Genomic DNA, 21,568 nt, shown 5'->3' on the forward strand with positions numbered 1-21,568 from the left:
AGCCCTCTGCTCAGATCATGATAATTCAGGTTTCAAGACATCCAGATCAAAAGTTATCCAGACCTTCCTCAAAAGCTTTGAACAACACAACCTGGAGGTTTTAACCAGATAAAAACCAAGACTGGGTTACCAGTCCAATGCTTATCTAATCAGATTAGTTTATCTTTTTTTCATTTGAACAACCCAGTCCTCAAGATTTGAACCAATCTGACAGTTTGCAATCTAGCTACACTACTGTTGAACAACTGGGCCTGGGTGGCCACAACCACAAGTAAGCCATGCTCTGTCATTTGTGTGACTCTACACAGGACCATTGTTAAGAGAATAACTATCCCTCTGTTCTCCAAAAGGACCAGCAACTAGCCATGGAGAACAAACCTAATGAAGAAAATATTCACAGAGATAAAGAATCAACTGACACAAATGTTCATCTCGTCACTGATCTCATCCTGTCCCACTTCTCTTTGTGTCCAATATTGTTAACCTCACTCACTGGCCATCAAAAAGAAACTGTTTTTCTTTTTTGGCACTTCTGTATTTTCTTTGTTTTTTTATTATTGCCTTTTCACAGACTGGGATCACAGCTGGTTACAAATGATGCACTCTGTTCTGTGTCAAATCAAGTGTACAGCGTTGACTCATACCAACAGAAGTGGGCATCTCTCCCCACTGCAGGACCACATCCTTGATGATTCGTCCGTAGGTGTTGACATAGACGCCCTCGTCTTCGTAGCAGAGCAGCATCTCCATGCCGTCTGAGCTGGGCAGGAAGACTATTGCGTGTGGAGTCACTTGGCTCTGGATCTGTTGGAGAATCAAACAAAAGGGATGAACTCCTGAAGGTTTGACAGCTTCCTAAAACACTGCTGTCTGCATGACTTACATGAACAGGGATGTAAATATCATAGTTGTTCCCAGAAGTCCACATCGATGGCATGAAAGCCGGCACAGGAACCATAGATGACCTTCAACCTCTGACCCTCCTCCACTGTCAGGTCCACCAGAACAGGTCTGTGTGGCAGGTCTGCAAAAGACTGGGTGGAGTAGAAAGTAAGTGTCAAACTTGAACACTCTTCCAGTTGATTTACCTGGCGTAACTAATCCCGCTCAAACGTAAGAGGAGACTTACCTTGAAGGCCATGAATTTGTGATAAGGTTTGGGCGCCCAAGCATACACCTCCACTGCATTCTTCAAAGCAATCACCAGGAACTTTATCCTCTCATATTTCACTAGACAGAACAACCACAAGGCCGTCCGACATCAGAAACTGGTAATGAATAATTCACTCTGCCAGATGCACTTATGAGGTTCCGTCAGGAGTGAATAGACAGCCGTTATATAACCGCCATCCTCTGTCACTCACCCACTTTGTAGTGCACGCAACCCTCCATCTCCCCCACAGTGGTCCAGCCTTGCTTCTTCTCCACTTCAGGGTCATTGTGGAGGATCTTGTTCCTCAGCCAGGCCAGGTAGTAGACACGCACCTTGTTTTTCTTGCCTTCATAGGCACAGAGGGACATCGATTAGTTGAAAAATGGAGTTGCTTCCTTTAAGATAAATGTGTCAATCCTCTTTAATTTACATAGCTCCAAAACAAAACTAATGTGGTAGAAATAATAGCATATATTATACATATAAAGAGAAAAAAGTTTTGCACAGAGATAAATTACCCATAATCATAAAGTGCAAAGTCTCAACACACAAAGCCATTAGCACAATTCGGGAATCTTGTGTTTGGCATCCTATTAAAGATTGTAGTCCTTTGCCAAAAGCACAAACAGCTTTAACCGACTGTGGTATGAGCAGACTGGCGATGAGCAGCAGTAATGACCTGATATTGTGATGAGCAGGTGAGGCCCTCCAGGACGTCCATCTGTTGGAACCTGCGAGAGTTGATGAGGGGATAAACCTTGCCCTGACCACTGCGGTCCAGCAGCTTCAAACCGTTCTCTGTGCCCACCAACAGGTTCACACCTAGGACAGACACGTGCACAAAGTAATTGCCTTTTATTTTGTAGAAAGTGACTGAAAGGATAATTCCTCTAAAGCTACACATATGCTTTGCTAAATGGACTTGTGTGGTAGCCATTATGTGACTTTTCTTATGCTTTCATTTTCAATCATGACTTCCCATCAAAACCTGCAGGGATCCTACTGCTTTGTCATTTTGTTACAGGGGGAAAGGAGCTTTAATGGATTATTAATGGAACTACGCATGATGCCAGCCAGAAAAAGAGACATGGAAGGTCATAAATACTCATGAGAATCACACACACAGTTAACCAAATAAAGTGTGTGATGTTAGCAAAAGTGTCTGCAGAATGAAATTGATTTGAGAAAAATTGATTTCGTAATGAAAGAAGAAACATGGTGTTCTCCGGGGAAGAGTTGTCACTTTTAGATAAGTAATGGCCTGAAATCTAATTTTTGCTTTTGTCCATGCTGAAGCTGAAATAAAGGTTCTTAGTCAGGATACTAAGAGAGGAAAAAAAGGGTTAAACAGCATGAATTACCCACCTGATTCCTTTGCATTCTTCATCCAGATGTAATCATATTTGTAGTAACACATTTTTTAATAATAATCCTGTTGGTGTTTAATCTTAAATCAGTCATAAAATCTGTTATATGTGCTCTCACCCCAGAGCGCGGCACACAGGATCTCAGAGTTGAACCTCTTCTTGTACTTGCGGATCTCAGGCGTGTCATTGGGGGGGCGTGTGTTGGTGGGATTGACATTCACCATGGAGCCTTTCCTCACCTCCATCTTCAGCTGCTCAAACCTAGAGCCTGTATATTCACACAGTGTTGGAAGTGGCTTTACACACAAACCAGGGCAAGATTTGGAGCTGCAAAAGGATTTCTTATTCATCCTTATAATGAGAATTACGGGTAAATAAAAAAGTTACTTTCATTTATGTTGAAATGTAATAAAAAGTCTCTTAATCTTTTCTGAACTCTGCTTTATTTCATTTTCCAAGATATTTATTGTACAAAAAATAAGTCAAAGGTTGATGTAGTCATAATGTAGCTTTGTGATGAGCTGAAGGTTCCTTGTCTGTTTTTTAACTAGATGTGCTGCTGAAAAGCATCAGACTCACCAGTGATGGACATGTTATCCCCTGTACTTCCTGGTGACTGGTACATGCCCAAGTCCACAAAGGTGGTGAAGGAGGACTTTCCAGATGCTTTCACCAAACCTCTGGATTGATACTGCAGCAGCAGAGAGGGCGTGTGAGTTGCAAATTGTTTTAAATCAACATTGTGTTGGTTGAGATTCTGCAAAACTACACTTTTAAGTTAAATTTCTCAAGAGAACAGAGCAAGAAAAATATTTGGAACTGATGGTCATGAGATGGAATGTGTTTTGGGAGGACCTCCTGACCGGAGTGATGGCACGACAGAAAACACATACAGAAATAAACCAGGAATTTAGGCCTGATATATTTAGCATCATTGAACTCACATCATAAACAGAGTCCTTCCCAGGAGAGGAGTGAGAGGCTGAATCGGTGGGGGAGTGGGAGGGCTGGACCACATCTGGCAAGTTAGTGTACCCATTATGACTCCGTTTCTCTGGGGTCTTTTAGGTAGAAGAAAAAACACAGACACAGACACAGACACACACACACACACACACACAGACACAGACACACACACAGACACACAGACACACAGACACACAGACACACACACACACACACACACACACACACACACACACACACACACACACACACACACACACACACACACACACACACACACACACACACAGAAGTTACATAACGTCAATTACAGACTTGGATCCAGGCTAAACTGCCACACCAATTTCTAGGATTTGACCTATTTGGTCTACCCACCAAAGCAACATCCAGTTAAGTGGCAGTCTTGTCTGAACATGCTGTAAACGTTAAGTTGTTCTTTACACAGACAGAGTCATCAAGGTGTCTTTTTGTTTCATAAGTCACTGTTTTTAACATTCAGCTGTGAAGAAAGGGAGCTTCTCTATAATTCTCAATGACTCAAGATTGCTTTTCAACAAGTTCTGTTATAATCTCTGCGTACAACCACGTATTAGCAGATGCTTCAATCTTGTTCCTCATAAACAAATAGAAAAGCAAAAGTTGGACAATTTTCTTTTAACTTTAAGTAAAAAAAATGGAGCAAGAAATACACATCCTTTGTCTCAAGGTTATTTTTCAACTGACTGCTACTCTTGGTTAACCTGTAGATTTTTTTTCTTTAAATAACTACGGTTGCCCTTGAAAGACGGGATGCTTGTGTTGTGTTGTATTGTATTGTACATTCTTGGTTTATGTAAACCCAGAGAAAGAATAGTTTTATGTAATGTACTGTGTGTGCCAATTATAGATGATGTTCTCAAACAAAGATTCTAATTTTATTCTTTTATTTATTAGTTTATTTGACAGGGGCCATGCAAAACAAAAACTGTCAAGCCAGAGTTATCAATAAGCTAATTTTCATCTGTGGTCCCTGGGCAGGAAGATGGAAAAGAATGTACAATACAAATGATAAAAACATACACGCATTTAAAACAATACATAGGCTACTCAACACAGTCCATCACTAATAACAACACATTTCAAATTACATTTCATTGTCTCTAGTTTGATGCATTCAGAGGATTAACTCAGTGATCACATGATTGTTTTTCCTTGAGTCATAATTTCAGTGTACTTTTAAAAACACTGAAGCTTGTACAGTCTCTAATGTGGGGAGGAATTGAGTTCCATTTTCCTGCTGCTCTGACTGAGAATGCAGACTGTCCAAATGCAGTCTTCCTAAGTTTAGCTGAGCAGTCTCCTCTTGCTGATGCCCTAGTCTACATAAGATTGTTCCTGCAGAGTAACACACATTGTTTAAGTGGTGGTTGGGCCTGATCATGAAATAGTTTATACATCAGACACATATCTGCATAAAAAAGAAAACTGTAGAAGGTCATTAAGTTATATTTCGTAATGATGTTACAGAAACTCAAGGTTTCCTGAAGATAATTTATAACCTTATTTTGTCTCAGCTGGAGCAGCAGTGTGCTCATCATCACTGGTAGATGGGAAGGATCTCATTTGCAAATGAAACATGACCGCCTGAAGTAAAAATTAATTGTCCAATCTAGTGGGTGTCATAAACTGTTGACTGTTGACTGTTGTTATGCAATGCAGTTGAATGAGTTTGCTGTCAGTGAGCCTGGTGCAAAGGTTTGTTTTAAAAGACACATCTTTACATGCTTACTGTGTGTGTGGAAGGAATCTAAATTCCCCTTTGTGTGCATATTATTTCATGTTATTCAGAACAGCTGCCAAATTATTATTCCATATCTTATATTTCACTGATGCTCAGTGATGTAACTGTAGCTTGGAAGAATTACACTTCTTCTTCTTAAACACACAAACACATCAAACTATTGCACTTCAGTGAGGGTGACACTTCCCACATCTAACTCATCAGCCACCTGCATGTCTGTCGCTGAATAATATCACTATCGCTCCAAAAAATCTCAGAGATTTATACCAACCTTATACGGAGTGGTATCACACAATCTACACAATAAAGAAAAACATACACCGTACACACGATTCTGATACATAAACATGCACAGAAGATCAGTTACTCTGTCATACTCAATGTTGAAAAACCTAAACTACCCAGCAGGACTACCTTATCCTAAGTCTTTATATCACCAGCAGCAGATGTGTGATAGTGGAGCTGTGGCTGCAAAGCATTAGCATCTATTGATAGCACACTTGGCACTGTATTGTATGTCTGCATACCCTATGATTCATTTCTTCCAGAGTGCTTGTTGAACAATGGTGCAAAGCGTTGAATGAACACAGACTATCTTTGGTTTTGAGGGGCTGAGATCTGACAGTCAGCGTTCATATTTTAGGACTTATTCGTTGTTCATGCATCAAGGTGTGTGAAAAAATGCTCCCCGAAGATGTCATTTAAAAAAACTCATGCAACATCAAACGACAAAACAGACGCAGTTTGTATAAGCCATGTTGACTTTTTCCCATCAAGTCACAATGCATTTTAAGCATCGTCAGTTATACAGATGACTCACCCTCTGCACCAGCATGGTCTGATCCCCGTAGCCTCCGGCCTGCTCTCCCTCACCCACCTCGCCTTCGTCTTCATGAACCACCATGGTGTTGACTGAGTCTGTGTCTGCGTCCCTGTGACTGACACCCAAAAAGGGGACGACATAATCACAGTTTTAAAAGGACCAATTAACAACTTTATTCAAAAGTAAAAGCCGACATGGAAGTTTTGATTCCTAAATGTTTGTGTTTGTAGTGGTTAGTGTTACCGATCAGTGGGGCTTTCTTCCTCTTCAACACCTTCCCCGCTCTCGCTCTCCTCGCTGCTCTCGCTGCTCTCTGAAGAGGAGGAGTAATCATTGGCCTTGACAGGGGGCCTCGGCTGCTCCTCAGCACGCTCCTTGGCAAAGAGGCCGTGGTCCTGCGCACACAGTTTCACCATTACGTCAAGAATGACTTCAAAAAGGTTCCAAACATGATCCCATGTTTAAAGAAAGTAAATAACAGAACAGAACGGTGAACGGTTATATCATAGATGATTCAAGCAGGGCTGGAGGTCAGGCAGCATCGGAGGTTAACACTCCGAAGTTAAGTCCCAGTGCTCTCAGAGTCTGAGGATTTCGAGGATGAATCTGATTAATGATTACAAGGCCTGTGTTGAGGATGAGATCGCAATACACGAACAAAAACACATTCAACACATCACAATGTACTTTAAATAAAGAGCAACATTTTGTACAAAAACAAAAACACAATTACCAAATTAACCAAGACTGTGTAGAGCATGCAACTCACTCTATGATGCAACCAGTGAATCCATATACAAACTCATGCGTACACTGAGCAAACACAGAGACACAGTGGTACTAACCTCCCCTATTGCTCTCTTGTAACTCTGTGTTTTCAAGGTAAAGTCAACAAACAGGGAGATTTAAGAAGAGGAGAAACATGAAGGTAAACAATAACAGAGCTGTGTTTGATAAGTGTGATTCAAAAGGACAGGTGTAGCGGAAACCTTTAGTTGGAGTGCCATAGGTCAAGTTACAGAGCAGGTGCATTTAAGATCTAACTGAGCATGTGCACAGTGAGTCAGAACAGAGCTGTAGTATGTGTTGCATGCTCATCCTCAGTGATGAAGACATAGTTTTATAAGTAGGGGTTATAGAAGAGTCAGACGGTGTATTATCTGTTTGATGGAGGGAACTCACAGCAGGGCGCCCAGGGCGAGAGGAGGTGCGAGACTCCCCTGGCTTATGACGACTGTCGTGGGAGATAATCGGCGAATCCATTTGGAGGAGCCTGAGAGGGTTAAAATGTAGAGTGTAGTTATAACTCTGAAATGTGACTTACAGCAAAGACAGTCTGCAGAGAAATAGCATCAGGGAGGGAGGGACTCACTAAGGATGCGGTGCCTCTCCAGAGAGCCAGTCTGGGGCAGATTGGATATGATGCTCATACTGTCTCCTCTCTCCCAGCGATCATTGCGGCTCAGATCTGGATTGCTGCCAGGAGGATACAAATCAGTTATCTCATGTCGTCATTTAAAACCGAACAACATTTGAGAGGGACTTATTTAAGGAACATCTGATCGGACTGTGGCTGTGTTCAGTACCTGGCTCTGACTGGATGCCTTATGCCAGAGGAAAGGTTGTGTTGAGAGCTGTGGCAATGGATGCTGTCCTCTGAGGGATCTGAAGAACACATCAGAGTCATACATTTGAAAGTATTTCACATCAACCATGAAGTAACTTCATCACACAGTACAGTGTAATGTGTACATAAAATAGCTGTCACTGTAGCAGTATTTTGAACTGCATACACTACTGGTAAAAATAAAACACTATATTCAATACATTTGATTCCCAACCTGCACACAGAGCTGGTACAGTAAAGGTCATTACACACAGACACACTGTTAAAAGTAACGAAGGGCAATTTTTTCCCAAAAAGCTTCCTCAAAAGTATCATTCATGATCCACATAACATGTGTGGGGTGTCTGTATCTGGAGAGTATTCTGTCTGTATTTTCAAATTTTTGTACTAATTTGATCACTTTGTTGGCGTCAATCCCAAGTGGCAACCTTGAGTCTTGACTAATGAGGCCAAAGTGGAAGTGTCAAAAACTGCAGTTCCTCAAGTGTCCTCTTAAGGCTTGCTCCCAAAAGTCCCAGACATCAGATACACAACAATTCTAAAAGGCTGATCTTTACAGCAAAAATAAACATGTTTACAGCCGAGTTAAAAAAAAATGAGTTTGGTCTGAAAGGTTAACTTCTACGGGAGTAGATGTTTTTTATAACTCATTAGTTTTAAAGATATTAAAGGGATATTTCAGTTTTTTTTAAGTGGGGTCGTATGAGTTACAGTACACTAGTACTCCTGCTAGCCACAATGAGTGCCGGTGAGCTCTTCCCTTTTAATAAGAAAATTCCCAGAGGACTGGCAGGCAAGCTAGGCTACAATTCTCTGCGGACGGTGCCTCCTATTTCGCGTAATTTCGCTTAAGTTAAGAAATATGGTCCAGGCACTCATCACGGTGCAGATGCATGCACAAGTAGAAAAAGTTGGAGCTATTCAGTTTGCCGTCAGAAACCCCCTTTGTTTTGGCACTATTTACAGACGCACCTCGCAGACCGGTGTTCTTCCGCTGCATGTGCACGAATACACGCCGATCAGCTGTTTGGATCTGCCTGCACTTTTAGGAACAAAAACTACAAACTGCAACAATGAGTGATTCTGACAGCAACAATGACATGCCGTTTACTGAGGACACAAGAGGAAACCTCTATGAACCAGAGTTTACAGAGGAAGAACTCCAGATGCAGACCCAACATACCGAAGAAGAAAGGGGAGAAAGTTCTCATACGACTTCAAAAAAACTGAAATATCCCTTTAAGGTTAAAAGTTTTTTGAGCGTTTTTTGAGTAAACATTTCCAACATGGTGACCTCCATTGTTGGGCTTCAAAACTACACATTAGAAACCAATGGGTTAAGTCACTGAGAGTACGTCTATGTTTTAGACAGTCCGCGGTCAATCACAGGACGGTCAGTGGTGTGAAGCTCCCTGTCAACAGAACACAGGTCGGACTTTTCCCCTGAAGGAGCTAGAGTAAACTATAAATTTGTATTTTTCATAAGCTTTGGTGCTTTTCCATACTATTTTCAGAGTTTAGTGATCTGATGCAACACTTCAAAAAGAAGATGCACTGGGGATTTTGTTGGGTATAAAATCCTTGAGAGTATTTGCATACATTTTAACATGAGTTTTTCTTCAATGTCAGCATGTAATTACAGGGTATGATTTCAACCACCACTAACTGTAAGTCAAACTAGATGATCAACCAGCTACTGTGTAAGGAAACGTGTGGTTTTATGTTTGTTTACTAACCATAATCAAGCTAACATGATGTTTGAGGAGAAACAGAAGTCTCTCAGTAAACAAGGGAACACTTAATCTCTAGTTCTCTGTATCTACTTTCAGAGCCATAACAAGCCATTATTCTTACCTTGGGTGGTAGTTCCACATCTGGCAGGCGGATCCATGGCCCACGATCCTCTCTGATTTGGTGGGCCTGTGGCGCCTGGGTCTCAGAAGTAGGGTCTGAGTTTTGACGCACCAGCTCTCTAGAGTGGATGGGGCGGGGTGTGGGGGCAAGGGAGGGGTCCTGGGTGGGGAAGGCGGACATGGTCTTAGTGGGCTGGTCACAGAGAGACTGGGAGCGAGGGACAGGGGCAGCGTAAGGCTTTAGTGGGACCAAGTGAGCCATTTGAAACTGCAGCACACCAGAAGGAAAGAGGAGCCGCCGAGAAGGGCGAGTGCACAGGACAGTGAGAGGGGCAGGCCAAAGTGAGGAGGAAACAAGGTTGTTTTTTGTTCCAAAGGGATTTTTTTTAACATTTAGGTTTGCAGATTAGTGGAGAGACAGGAAAAAGAAGAAAAAGAAAGTGTAAGTAAGGTAGCACAAAACATAAAGAGTTAAGCAGCTCAAGAATTAGTAGCAGACAGGTGTAAGTAGAAGTTTCATCCTTTGTTTTTTGGAATTTCAAACACTTGTTCAAAGTTCACCCACCTTTCCCTGCCCTCCTTGAGGCTCCACTGGCCTCTGCATCGGCGGGGTCTGAGCAGACTGCCCCACTCCTGATTGGCTGATTGAGTCAGACCGTGATTGGATGGCGGTGTCAGAGACGGTGGTGCAGATTTTGGGTGAGCCCTGTCTGTTGAGCTTACTCCGCTCCTCCACCTTAAATATAAGAAAACAGTCAAAAAAGTATTCACTTCATAAGTTTTGGAGTCTAATGTTTCAGATGTAGGTCACAACTACCTCTCGGGCCCAAGTGGGTTTGTTGTTGGGCTCCAGGTTTTTGTTGTAGTGGTAGAGCTGGGGCTTCTTTTCTTGCTGCTGTTGCTGCAGAGACACCAGGTAGGCATGCTCCTGCTGCAGCTGCCTCTGCAGCCGCTCTGACTGGCGCTGCTCCTCCAGCTGTTTGCGCTTATACTCCTGAGCAAGAAAACACATACTGCAGGTCAGAGACTGTCGCCTCAGTCTGGACAACAAAAGGATCAGGCAGGTTCACTTAAAGTTCATGCAGAAGTTTGTGTATTTATGTGGCCTCTACAAGTTTCCTCCACAAAGATTATTAAAGCTTGGATAGACTGTACAGACTCAAACTGTATGCTTCTATTTTTAACACAGCAGTCAATTACCAACCCACAGCAAAAGAATATTGAACGGTCCATAGCTGAACCTTTTATGCCATATATATTAGACAGCGTAAATGTGAGTCAGTTGACTTATTGGTTTTTCGCTGCGAGTCGTACGCACACGTCTTCCAGCCTTTTGGGTGTCAACCATGAGTCACTCAAACTCACATTACTTCTCTTAACTGCAGGGTCATTAGCAGTCACATCTACAATCTGCATCTCCTACATGAAGTTTCAAATGATACATTCGAAAAATCTTAAGAACACAGAATCACTTAAGACTTCTTCACACGTTAAAAAACTTGCCATTTGTTCATTTTGTGAGCCACAAAGCAAAGCACCACATTCAAACATAAACCTTTGTGATAAACCTCACATATGGCTCACACTGGGAAGAGCATGAAAGCATAAGAACTGTGGATACCAACAACTAAAATAACTTTCCTCAAATGTCCCTCCACAGTGAGAAGCTCAGCCTGGCACAAGGTAAGGGTGCATCAACACAGCTGCTTCCCTGTGTTTGAGGGGTTCTAAAAAGAGGACACAATGGAAGCACTGCAGCACTTTTCTTTTTAAGGACCTTGAAGAAGCTTTGATGAAAAGATACATACACTTCTGATGTGGAATCATTTCTAAAACACTTTGCATGGTCTCAATCTAAGTCTTTCTCAAAAAATATTCTAAATGTTAAGTCTTCTTTGAAGAAAAAATGTTAAGTTCAAATCACTCCAGGAGTCCAGCTGAAGCTCAATCCAAAAAACAACTTTATTCACCCATGCATCTGAATAAAGTGAGTTGATCCTCTGCTGCAGACCAACTGAAGAACAAAGGCGTTACAGTGATTTTTATAGGAAAGAGTAATGGGAATGTTTGGCACAAAAGGTCTAAAAAAAAGGCCTTATCTTCATTTTGCAACATTTTGACTGGACATCATGACCATAATTCTTCCTATGGTGCGATCAACAACTTGACAAGCACATCATCCCACTTACTGGGAGATATAGGTGCCGAATGTTGGTGAGTCTGAATCAAAAACAACAGTGACCGAGTCATGAACCCCAATTGAAAACAACTGTGACTGGGTCATCGGACCAATCTCTCGGCATCTTGGTAGGGAGATAGGTTGCCATTACAGAACTGCTGACAGGGACTTTCCAATGTACCAATGGAGACGTGAGGAGGTACAAGTGATTCCCCAGTCACAATTTGTGGCTGTGTGCAGGTGCATAGGGAGATTTACATCCCTTTATCTTCCAATGGCCACGTTTCGCCTCCCCAATGCTTACACAAGGTCAGACAGGCCTGCAGATGTAATGTGCTACTCACACTGCTTTGTGTGTGAGAGTAGAGTGAGAGGAGAGGTTTAAATGAGATTAAAGAAAAAAAATACACTACACTTCCCGTCTTGCACTGCTGCTACTCAGACCATGGCTAAAGACACACCAATTTTCATGGTGTGAAAAACTGCATCAGAAAATGTTGAAAAGAGAGTGAGGGGCAGCTGTGGCTTAGTGGTGGAGTCGGTTGCATGTCATTGGGAAGGTTGGTGGTTCCATCCTAGCTTAAAGCTGCTGTTGGTTGGAATGGTGTAAAAAAAAACGTTACTTTTTTCTGCTGTGTTTGGAGAAAAGGTCAAAATGCCCATCGGGACTCATCGGTAAGTAGAGTCATTTGAGACTATTGTGAAATCTCTTCGTTTTCCAATGCCTTTGTATCAAGCAATGTTATTATTCATCTCGTTCCCGTTATGACGGATCAATCATAGCTAATCTCCAATCCTCTGTCCTGATTGGTTAAGGGGCGGCCCCTACTATGTCCTCCGATTGGTTATGAGTCTGGCACTATCATGACTGCACACGCCGATCTGTGTTGGGGGGCTAAGAGGAAATCTAGTTGGGAGGGATAGTGTTGACATTCGAAGTCCCTCTCTCTGAACAGATGTTTACTCTGTGACTACCAACAGCAGCTTTAAGTTTTCTTGAGCAAGACACTGAACCTTAAATTGCTCTGAAATATTAAGCTGTGTGTAAATGTATTTGAATGGAATCAGTTAATACTAATGGTCCCAGACTACAGCATCCTCTGTGGTGTGGTCGGCAAGACTAGAAAAGCACTATATGAGCACAAGAATATTTTGCATTTAGAGCTAATTCTTGGAGCCATGAATAGTAATAGACTTGGCACTTCCTGCAGCTGCCTGTCAAAGTCTTTCCCTTTGGTTCACAGCTTTTGTTAGATCTCTTTTGCTGCAGGAGGTTTGGTTCAATGTGGCTTACATAATACCTGTAACCAACTTCATTACAGCTGACAAAAGAACACACCACAGACAGGTTTTTAATGTGAACAGCTGTGGAGAGATTGGAGTTCTGATTGGCAGATTTGATTACAATACAAGGAAGGAAAGGAGTTTATTACAGGTGTATTACGGCTGTATTACAGCTGTATTACAACATTCAGCGGGGGGGGGGGGCTTACATATTCTGTTCACCATACTAACTGAATACTTTGCTCCAACCAAGACAGTGCCCTAATCACTCCAATGAAAGATGGTCAACAGGATACAAACACCCCTGACTCAAAAATAATGAAGCTTCCTTGTTGATTGCATTTGTGATGATGACCTAAATGGGAAATAATACAACTACTCCAAAACGACCTCAGAGCTCCAGTCTGGGAGTGTGCTGTTTAAACCATCAGTACTAATAATCCTCCTGCATGGCACTGAACCTCAAAAAGTGCTCTGTAACTATGCCCTCTACCTTCCTCTGTGACCTGTTTCATATAAAAAGAGAGGCACACACACAGGTTTAATGTTTGTAACTGTGTTTCCTAGCAGGGATACAGGAAAATATATCGCACTTGCGTCATATATTCAATAGTATGGATGGGTCGCAAAGATGTCATGACTGGAGAAACTCTTCCCTTCATTCTAAGCAAGACACACTAACAACAACACGCCCAAACTGCCCAAACTGCCCCAAAATGTAGGTCAGTGCATGCTTTTCAAGACAAGCCATACTGTGGGAGATGCACCCACTCTCTCCCTAACATGTAGAGCTTTTGTACATGGAGGCAGTGCACGTCTAGAGACAGATTCTGTTTGTTCTGTTACAAACAGGAGTGGAAATGTAAGAGTTAAATTGTGAAAGTGTTCATCTCTGCTGACTTTCACTTATCCTGCAGGAACACTGCAAGTGTGCATTTTGAGGAGGCATGCAACATTCTCTTCAAAAGGACAGAGTATTTTTCAGTGCTCATCAAATTGAAACGTGTAGTGAAGACTGGAAATGATGAAGGAGTAGTGAGGGGTTGTTACCATGAGGAGTGCTTGCTCCTGAAGCAGCTGCTGCTGGAGGATTTCTAACTGGCGCTGCTCTTCCTCTAACTTATGTCTGATAAACTCCTGAAAGGGAGGAAAGTGGGAACGATAGGCATTAAGGTGAGTACACAGATAAGGATATGTTTGGTGCAGGGGAAAGGGAGAGGGGAAATAGCAAAGAACACAAACTATGTTATGTACTGATACAAAAATCAACAATTCTAGGATAAATCATTTTCACATAAAGCCGTCTAGTGCTTCTTAAATACTGTGACAAAGAGGAGGAATAATTTAACACTTGGTAGTACATTGTGAATGTTGTAAGGTTTCATTATGATATAACGAAAAGTATTTTACACTACTAGTTGATGCTACTGTGAAGCCAGACTTCCGTGTTACTGAGGGTAGACTGGAAACAGCAAAAGAGACGCAGAGAGCTCACCCAGAAACTCATCTCTGAATAAATACACTAATTTAGACCCTTGCTGCTATGGCAACCTACTCATGGAATTTCACCACCAGAGCAACTTGCACTGTGTTGCTGGTGGACACGCCCACACTGTGCTCCCATTGGCTGACTGCAGCCCCACACCTCCCGTGGTTGGTTACCTGCTCCCTCTCAGCCAGCCTCCTATCTTCCTCCCGTCTCATATCGTCGAGTCTCCGGTGGGGACCTTTTTCTTGCTGCCTCACCATCTCTCGCTCCTTTCTCTGTTGCTGGGAGAGAAGGGTGACAGGAAAAAGAAAAATGAGCATAGAGGCGGTGTTTGCACAGGGGAATTCATAATGGAGAGCCTGCTTATGAGCAAACCCTCTCTTGTTTTCTGTGCAAAGAGCTGGTGAAAAAAGCAAATAAATAAAAGGGTGCGGATGTGCAGGGCAGAGAACAGAGGCTGTGAGTCACTCTCACTAACACACACCTAAAGCATCCTAATCATCTTCTTTGAGTGTGCTGCTTTGATATATATTTAAACTGACTGTCAGTTCCCCAGGTAGCGCTTTTCGTCTGCTTTTTGAAAGGACATTAAAGGAACAAGGTTTGTTTCCGATGAGAACCTTCTACTTGGAAGTGACACTGAACGCTCAGAGCTTGTTTGAGCTCATTGATTTGTAGGCACTTAACATTTTAACTGAACTACAAGGTAAGACAAGGGAGGAGGAGGTACATACAAGGATCACACTGCAGTGGAGCACCTTATTAATGCAGCTAAATACTTAATAACAATACCAATATCAGTGTAATTATGAGAGCCTCATTCGAATCCCACATACCTCCTGAAACATTTCACAGCTGCTGACCCTTTTCACAGCCCACCAGTGTGCTGAGTTAGGTAAGAATGTCTTTATAAATCTCCAGCTCTGCACACAATGTAGACTGAAATCATGTCTATAAGCACATTTTTAAACTGTTACCTTGATCACAGCAATTCCATCATGGAATGAAAACAAAATCTGTTTAAAACCATCAGTCTGTGACTTTAAGTACTCATATATTCTTAAGTCCTCTTAACCAGATAATAACAATAAGAATTTAAATCATAATGTAACAGCTGTGCTGTGTGTTGCCTGTGTTAACTTTCACCATGAAAAGACCGTGATCATGTGACCTCACCATTCACTCACTTTATTCATTTCTTGTAAGGGTGAATTTTTTTCACTCTAGTGGCATGTTTTCCCTGACTTTGATTAGATACAGTTTTGAAGCATGTTTGGTTACCTTCTGTTCTGAGAAGATGGCATATTGATCATCATTAAAGAGGTATGAGTTATTGGCAAACACAGATGCTTTCTATCAGAAAAGTGAAGTAAGATAAGATAAGAGATAAGATATACTTTATTGGTCCCCCATTGGAAAAAATTTTTTTGTTACAGCAGCTTACAACATGAGACAGCCAAAGATAGTCTAGGATTTTACAGTGGCCAATAGGGAGGCCAACCCCATTTCAGGGGTGTCACTGCCATTGGAAACCCCAAGACCCGCCTGTGTTGACAAATGCATCACACAAGCCCAAATAAAAAAAATAAACAAACCATAAAAACACTGTCCCTTTAAGATCGTTTGTCAAGCCACACAATAATAACCAATAGTTTGTTTAGTGCAAGCATTTAAATGACCAGAGTCAGCTGTGCCCACTGACTGTTAAAGGTGACATATCACGCTTTTTTCATCAATATATATTAGTCTAAGAGGTCCCCAAAACATGTCTTTAAAGTTTATGCTCAAAAAAACACTTTGAAATCAGATTTTGGCATGCCTGAAAAGCCCTCTTCTTCAGTCCTCCTCAGAACACAACTGTTTTCTCTCTGACCACGCCCCCTCGAGAAGTGGATGTGCCTCGGCTGTCCAGCACGTTGATCTAATGTTTACATGGTGGCTGAATATACACGGCTGCTCAGAGATCATGTTACTTCAACCCTCTGAATCTGATCCAGAATCTGATCCTGACGGAGAGGCGCCTGTAGCAGGACCTTTCTGAAGGATTGGTCAGAGATTTAGTGTTTCTTGATGTTTTATTTATCAGTATGTCGACGTGTGTCTTGGTACACAGCTACGAACATGTAGCTATGTGGCTATGCTAACTAGCGCTAGCACTTATCCATGATAAATAAAAATCATCCACTAGATCTTCAAATCTGCAGGCCTGGGAGTAAAACCGACCTCTACCAGAAAGGCAGCAGGACCTTTCTGAAGGATTGGTCACAGATTTAGTGTTTCTTGTTGTTTTATTTGTCAGTATGTTGACGTGTGTCTTGGTACACAGCTACAGCTAGAGCTATGAACATGTAGCTATGTGGCTATGCTAATTAGCGCTAGCACTTATCCATGACAAATAAAAATCATCCACTAGATCTTCAAATCTGCAGACGTGGGGAGTAAAACCGACCTCTGCCAGAAAGGCAGCGGGACCTTTCTGAAGGATTGGTCACAGATTCTGTGTTTCTTGTTGTTTTATTTGTCAGTATGTAGACGTGTGTCAGCTACGACATGTAGCTATGTAGCTATGCTAACTAGCGCTAGCACTTATCCATGATAAATAAAAATCATCCACTATATCTTCAAATCTGCAGACGTGGGGAGTAAAACCGACCTTTGTGTTTATTAAGACAGCCTACAACTAGCATGCCTCCCACCTAAGCTCCTTGTTAGCACAAATTTGGGCAGTTAATGAAAAACGGAGGGGGGATTCAGTATTATTTTATACAGTCTATGGGCTGAACAAGCTCCGAGCTCTGACTCCGTGACAGACCGGATATTGTTGTTACGTAACAAAAACACGGAATTCTGAAACGGCTCGTTTCACACACATTTACAGAAAGGTTGAGAAATCAAAACAGGGGCAGAATGGATTTTTTTCCATTCTCGGGGGGTTTGTAGACATGCCAGGGACACATATTTCAGGTAGAGAACCATTAAAAAGTCCATTTTGCATGATATGTCACCTTTAACAGCATTACATAAACACTGCATCAGCCAACCTGTAGAGTGAATAACTTCTTGAGTAATAACTTCAAGAGAGGATGATAACAAGTGATCAAATCAAATGTATGGGGGTTTGGCAAGTTGAGAGTATTTTTTTAAACTAGGGATCCAGTTTCCTTTTAAACATTCCTCATGTGTCCCACAAAAGCACCCGCTAGAGAGCTTTCTGTCTTTATGCCCCTAAACTGAGGAGCTCTCAGCCTCTGGACATTAAAATGGCGAGCTGGGTGTTTTCTAAAGTAAACTAAAGACTCTTTCATCTTACTTTTAATTTGAAGACATTCTTTTTAGCCCTCTACTGCATTATTATTATAATCATTGTTTTAACATTTATTTATCTTATTTATTTAGTTATCTATTTATTTCTTTATCTATTGTATTTTTCTGATATTTTAACTTTAACTGATTTTTAATTTTGCTTTCCGCCCTTATTTGTTTTATTGATTTTACTGTATTAATTTTATTTTATTCTAAAGTAGTTATTTAAATCACCATCTTTTTATTATTTTATCTATTTCTGTTGCGTTCTGTCTCTCTGTTCTATTGTGAAGCACTTCTGGCTGCATGCTTTAATGTATGAACTGTGCCGTATAATAAAGTTGAGTTCTAATGATCATTATTTCCTTCAGCATGTTCTATTTAACAGTCATGTCTAGGTTATTGTTTGTTCAGCCTCAGCACTTCTATCACGTAAGCTCCCCTTCTTAAATTCTTCAGACTAGCAGCGGTGAAATTAAAAATAGATTGTAGAAATGAATCGGTATGTGTGTGGTTTCTATGCACACATTATTCAAATTAGCACGTGCAGCCTCTGGGGCGGTTCAAAGCTTCATAACAGGCAGATTAGTGTTCTTAGTGAAGAGAAAGTCTGAATCTTAAGTCACAAACACAGCCCACTAATCTCTTTTCTCCTTAAGGGTGGAACTACATTTTAACAGCTCCAATGCATCTGACAAACTCAAAGCATCATTCTTTGAGTTACACATTCATCTCACTATGGGCTAATGTTTACAGAACTATCAGACCTGAGAGAAGAAGCTGAACTCTTTCACTCTAGATACGCTCACTTGATTCCCCAGAGTTTAACTTTTGTGTCACTTGAAATACGATTAAATTAAAAGTTAGAAAGGTACTACAGCCACTAAAAGTGAGCAGAGCTTTTTTTTTAGTGTGTATAAAGTATATATATATATATATATATATATATATATATATATATATATTTAGAAAAAGGCATACAACACATGACCTCTAACCCCACCCCACCTCTGTCCTTGTTTTGTTTTTATTTACCTGTTTTATTTTTACTTTTATTTTATGTAAAGCGACTTTGAGTATTCAGAAAAGCGCTATATAAATCCTATGAATTATTATTATTATCATTATTATTATTATGTGATGTATGGGCCTGACTTTTAAATGCAAAATGTAAGCTTTTCAAACATTCTTATCCTATTATAAGTGCTCACAGTTTATAGATTTAAACATATTACAATAACAACAGTTAAGCAGGGCCAACAATAGAAGGCAATCATAAATGCTGGCGAGCAGAGGAAAATACTGACCTAAGAGATTAGAGAGAATAAAAGGGCAACAAGCGAGTAGTTCAGCAGCTGAAGGGTAAGGACATGAGCAGGCACAGATCAGACAAGTAGCCTGATCATTTCACTGCTTGGTGCAGAGACTCACTGAAATAGAATGTAGCTCTATGTTGCATATTGTATAAGTATTTGGAGCTTCAAGTGTGTGCGCAGAATAGTACAAAATCAAGGTCAAGCTTTTTTTTTAATTTTTAAAAATGCATTAAACTGAAGCAAAAGCAAACTGCAGGTAATAAAAAGGACGGATCGTGATGATAGGTTTCAGTTGGTATAGAACATTTGGTGAAGGTGTTGTTCTTCACTGGGCATACATTGCAATTCTTGCTACTAAACCTATGTAATAACTGTATCCCTAAACATTTTTTCAGAATCTGAGTGTTTATCATCGTCACATGCCTTTCTACTTCCCCCTCCTTGCTGGCTTGTTTCGTGTCAGTGTTAAGTTTATGCAGCATTTGATTTTGAAGGAACAACTTCTTCCATGTTAGTTAAAGTACACGTTGCAATCATTCTGAACAATGAGTGAATGTCAAGTGATTACAGAAACCAGAAGATTGAAAGAAAGTTCAAACGAAGGAGAAAAACATCAAAAATTATTATAAGAATAAACAGTTAAAGATTTTTGGAAATATGCTGTTATGCTTTCTTGCCAAGAATTGCAGGATAAGATCATAGACTGTATAAAATATGACGTAGTATCTGTGACGTCACTCATCTGTTTCTGAAGCACTGTTTTGAGGCCAATTGTTGACAGCAGCCATATTGCTGCTGTCGAGTGATTGTGATGCAAAAGAGGCGGGCTTGGGAGCCTCCTAGCCAGCTACAGTGTTCCCGCCTGTCAATCAAGTCAGCTGTGCCTCTCATTGGAAGGACTCGTAATCTCAATATCTTCGAAATTGCAGAGTTAGAAAAAAATTCACCCCCCGTACAGTGTGTGCCGATTGAGAATGAGCTATCCAGACTCCCACTCGTCTTTTGTACCAGGCAATAAACATGTAAACTACACTTCCGGAGCCAGCCTCAATCGGATCCTTGATGATCTGTAGTTTTAGCACTTCTGCATGGACTCATATATTTTTTAGACTGGGAGTTGCCGCTTGGATAAGTTGCATACCAGTGTTATGACTATGTTTTAAATATGAATTCAGAGAAAGGGACGGAATAGCCTCCACTTAAGGACTGAAGGCAGCAATGTCTCTGAATACATGTAGTTCAAATAACACATCTAAACTTCTCGGCCTGTTTTAGTTTGACTTTTAATGTAGATTGAATCAAGTCATTCTCAGTAAGAGGAGCATATCGTCTCATGTTGTTAAGCGATCACTTTGAAAGGTGCTGATTATTACCTCCTCAAGTCGACGCCGTTGTTCCTTCTGCTCCTCGATGCGTTTCTGTCGGTCGTGCAACAGTTGCCTCTTGTGTTCTTCAGGGTCCCTTCTCTGAGCAGCCAGCTGGGCCTGCTGCCTCTTGTGAGCCTCGGATCGCTCTTTGTTCTCCTGCTGCAGACGCTGGAAATCCCGCCTCAGAGTGGACTCGCCGGGCACGTTCAGGATGGAGCTGAAAAAAAAATATGACAAAAGATGAGAACGAGGATATTTACACAGAGAACGAGAGTCAAGGTCTCATTCTGTCTGACTGACATAATGAAACGGAATTACCTTGACTCTCTGTCATCTCCGCGGTTTTCGTCCTCTTCATCACTACCGCTGTACTCGTACTCTGTCTCTTCTGTGAGAAAAAATAGAACAGAGAGAATTCAAATACTACTTCAGAAGTTTTGTGGCATGCTAACCCACATTACACTTCAGTCGACCAATGTTTGTAACATCCATTGAAGCTAATTATTTTTCTGTTTACCTTTCTCTCCCCGCTTCTTGCGAGTTCGGTCGATGTGGTCTTTGAGCTGGATTCGGACCTGGCGCTCGGTGGGCTGGTCCCTGATGAAGGAGTGCTTCAGCAGCTGCTCTGTGGATGGCCGGCTGGTATATGTCTTCACAAGGCAGCCCTCTATAAAGTCAATGAACTTCTTAGACCTGGGATAAAAAAGAAGAATGACACGATCACTTTAAAATGAACTCCAAAGCACTGAAATGATCATCAGGTGAAACTACAAGGAGATAAGCAATCATGTTCTCAGGGTAGCCTTGAGTTATTAATCATGTTGTTGTTTCCATCCTTTGTATTTCCAGAAGAGCTCATTTTGCAAACAGTATAGACTGAAATAAACTTCATAAGTAGAATATAGAAAACATTGTGAAAGAACATTGCTGTGTAAATACACAGCAATGTTCTTTCACAATACTATAATGGGCCCATAGGCCTTTAACTAGGTCTCTTAAAGGCTTAAAGGTAAAGTATTCGAGAATCTGCTTTAAGAAATCACTTTTTCCCCCTGCAATGC

The 21,568-nt window shown here is 41.3% G+C and overlaps 1 protein-coding gene across 1 annotated transcript in view; it reads right to left on the reverse strand.

Moving 5' to 3' along the window:
* The window catches only part of mink1 (misshapen-like kinase 1), a 43,760-nt gene that overhangs the window by 6,476 nt on the left and 15,716 nt on the right, over positions 1-21,568 (reverse strand). The window contains 24 exon segments of the mRNA XM_034683064.1: positions 645-804; positions 884-919; positions 921-1,034; positions 1,130-1,230; positions 1,365-1,499; positions 1,833-1,853; positions 1,856-1,975; positions 2,639-2,788; positions 3,100-3,211; positions 3,465-3,581; positions 6,087-6,204; positions 6,333-6,484; positions 7,272-7,362; positions 7,458-7,565; positions 7,676-7,715; positions 7,718-7,754; positions 9,571-9,837; positions 10,135-10,305; positions 10,387-10,563; positions 14,083-14,169; positions 14,695-14,802; positions 20,514-20,724; positions 20,826-20,895; positions 21,025-21,200. Coding sequence (XP_034538955.1) covers positions 645-804; positions 884-919; positions 921-1,034; positions 1,130-1,230; positions 1,365-1,499; positions 1,833-1,853; positions 1,856-1,975; positions 2,639-2,788; positions 3,100-3,211; positions 3,465-3,581; positions 6,087-6,204; positions 6,333-6,484; positions 7,272-7,362; positions 7,458-7,565; positions 7,676-7,715; positions 7,718-7,754; positions 9,571-9,837; positions 10,135-10,305; positions 10,387-10,563; positions 14,083-14,169; positions 14,695-14,802; positions 20,514-20,724; positions 20,826-20,895; positions 21,025-21,200 — 2,879 coding nt within the window.

The sequence above is a fragment of the Notolabrus celidotus genome, chromosome 5 (assembly GCF_009762535.1).
Source record: "Notolabrus celidotus isolate fNotCel1 chromosome 5, fNotCel1.pri, whole genome shotgun sequence".
Taxonomy (NCBI): domain Eukaryota; kingdom Metazoa; phylum Chordata; class Actinopteri; order Labriformes; family Labridae; genus Notolabrus; species Notolabrus celidotus.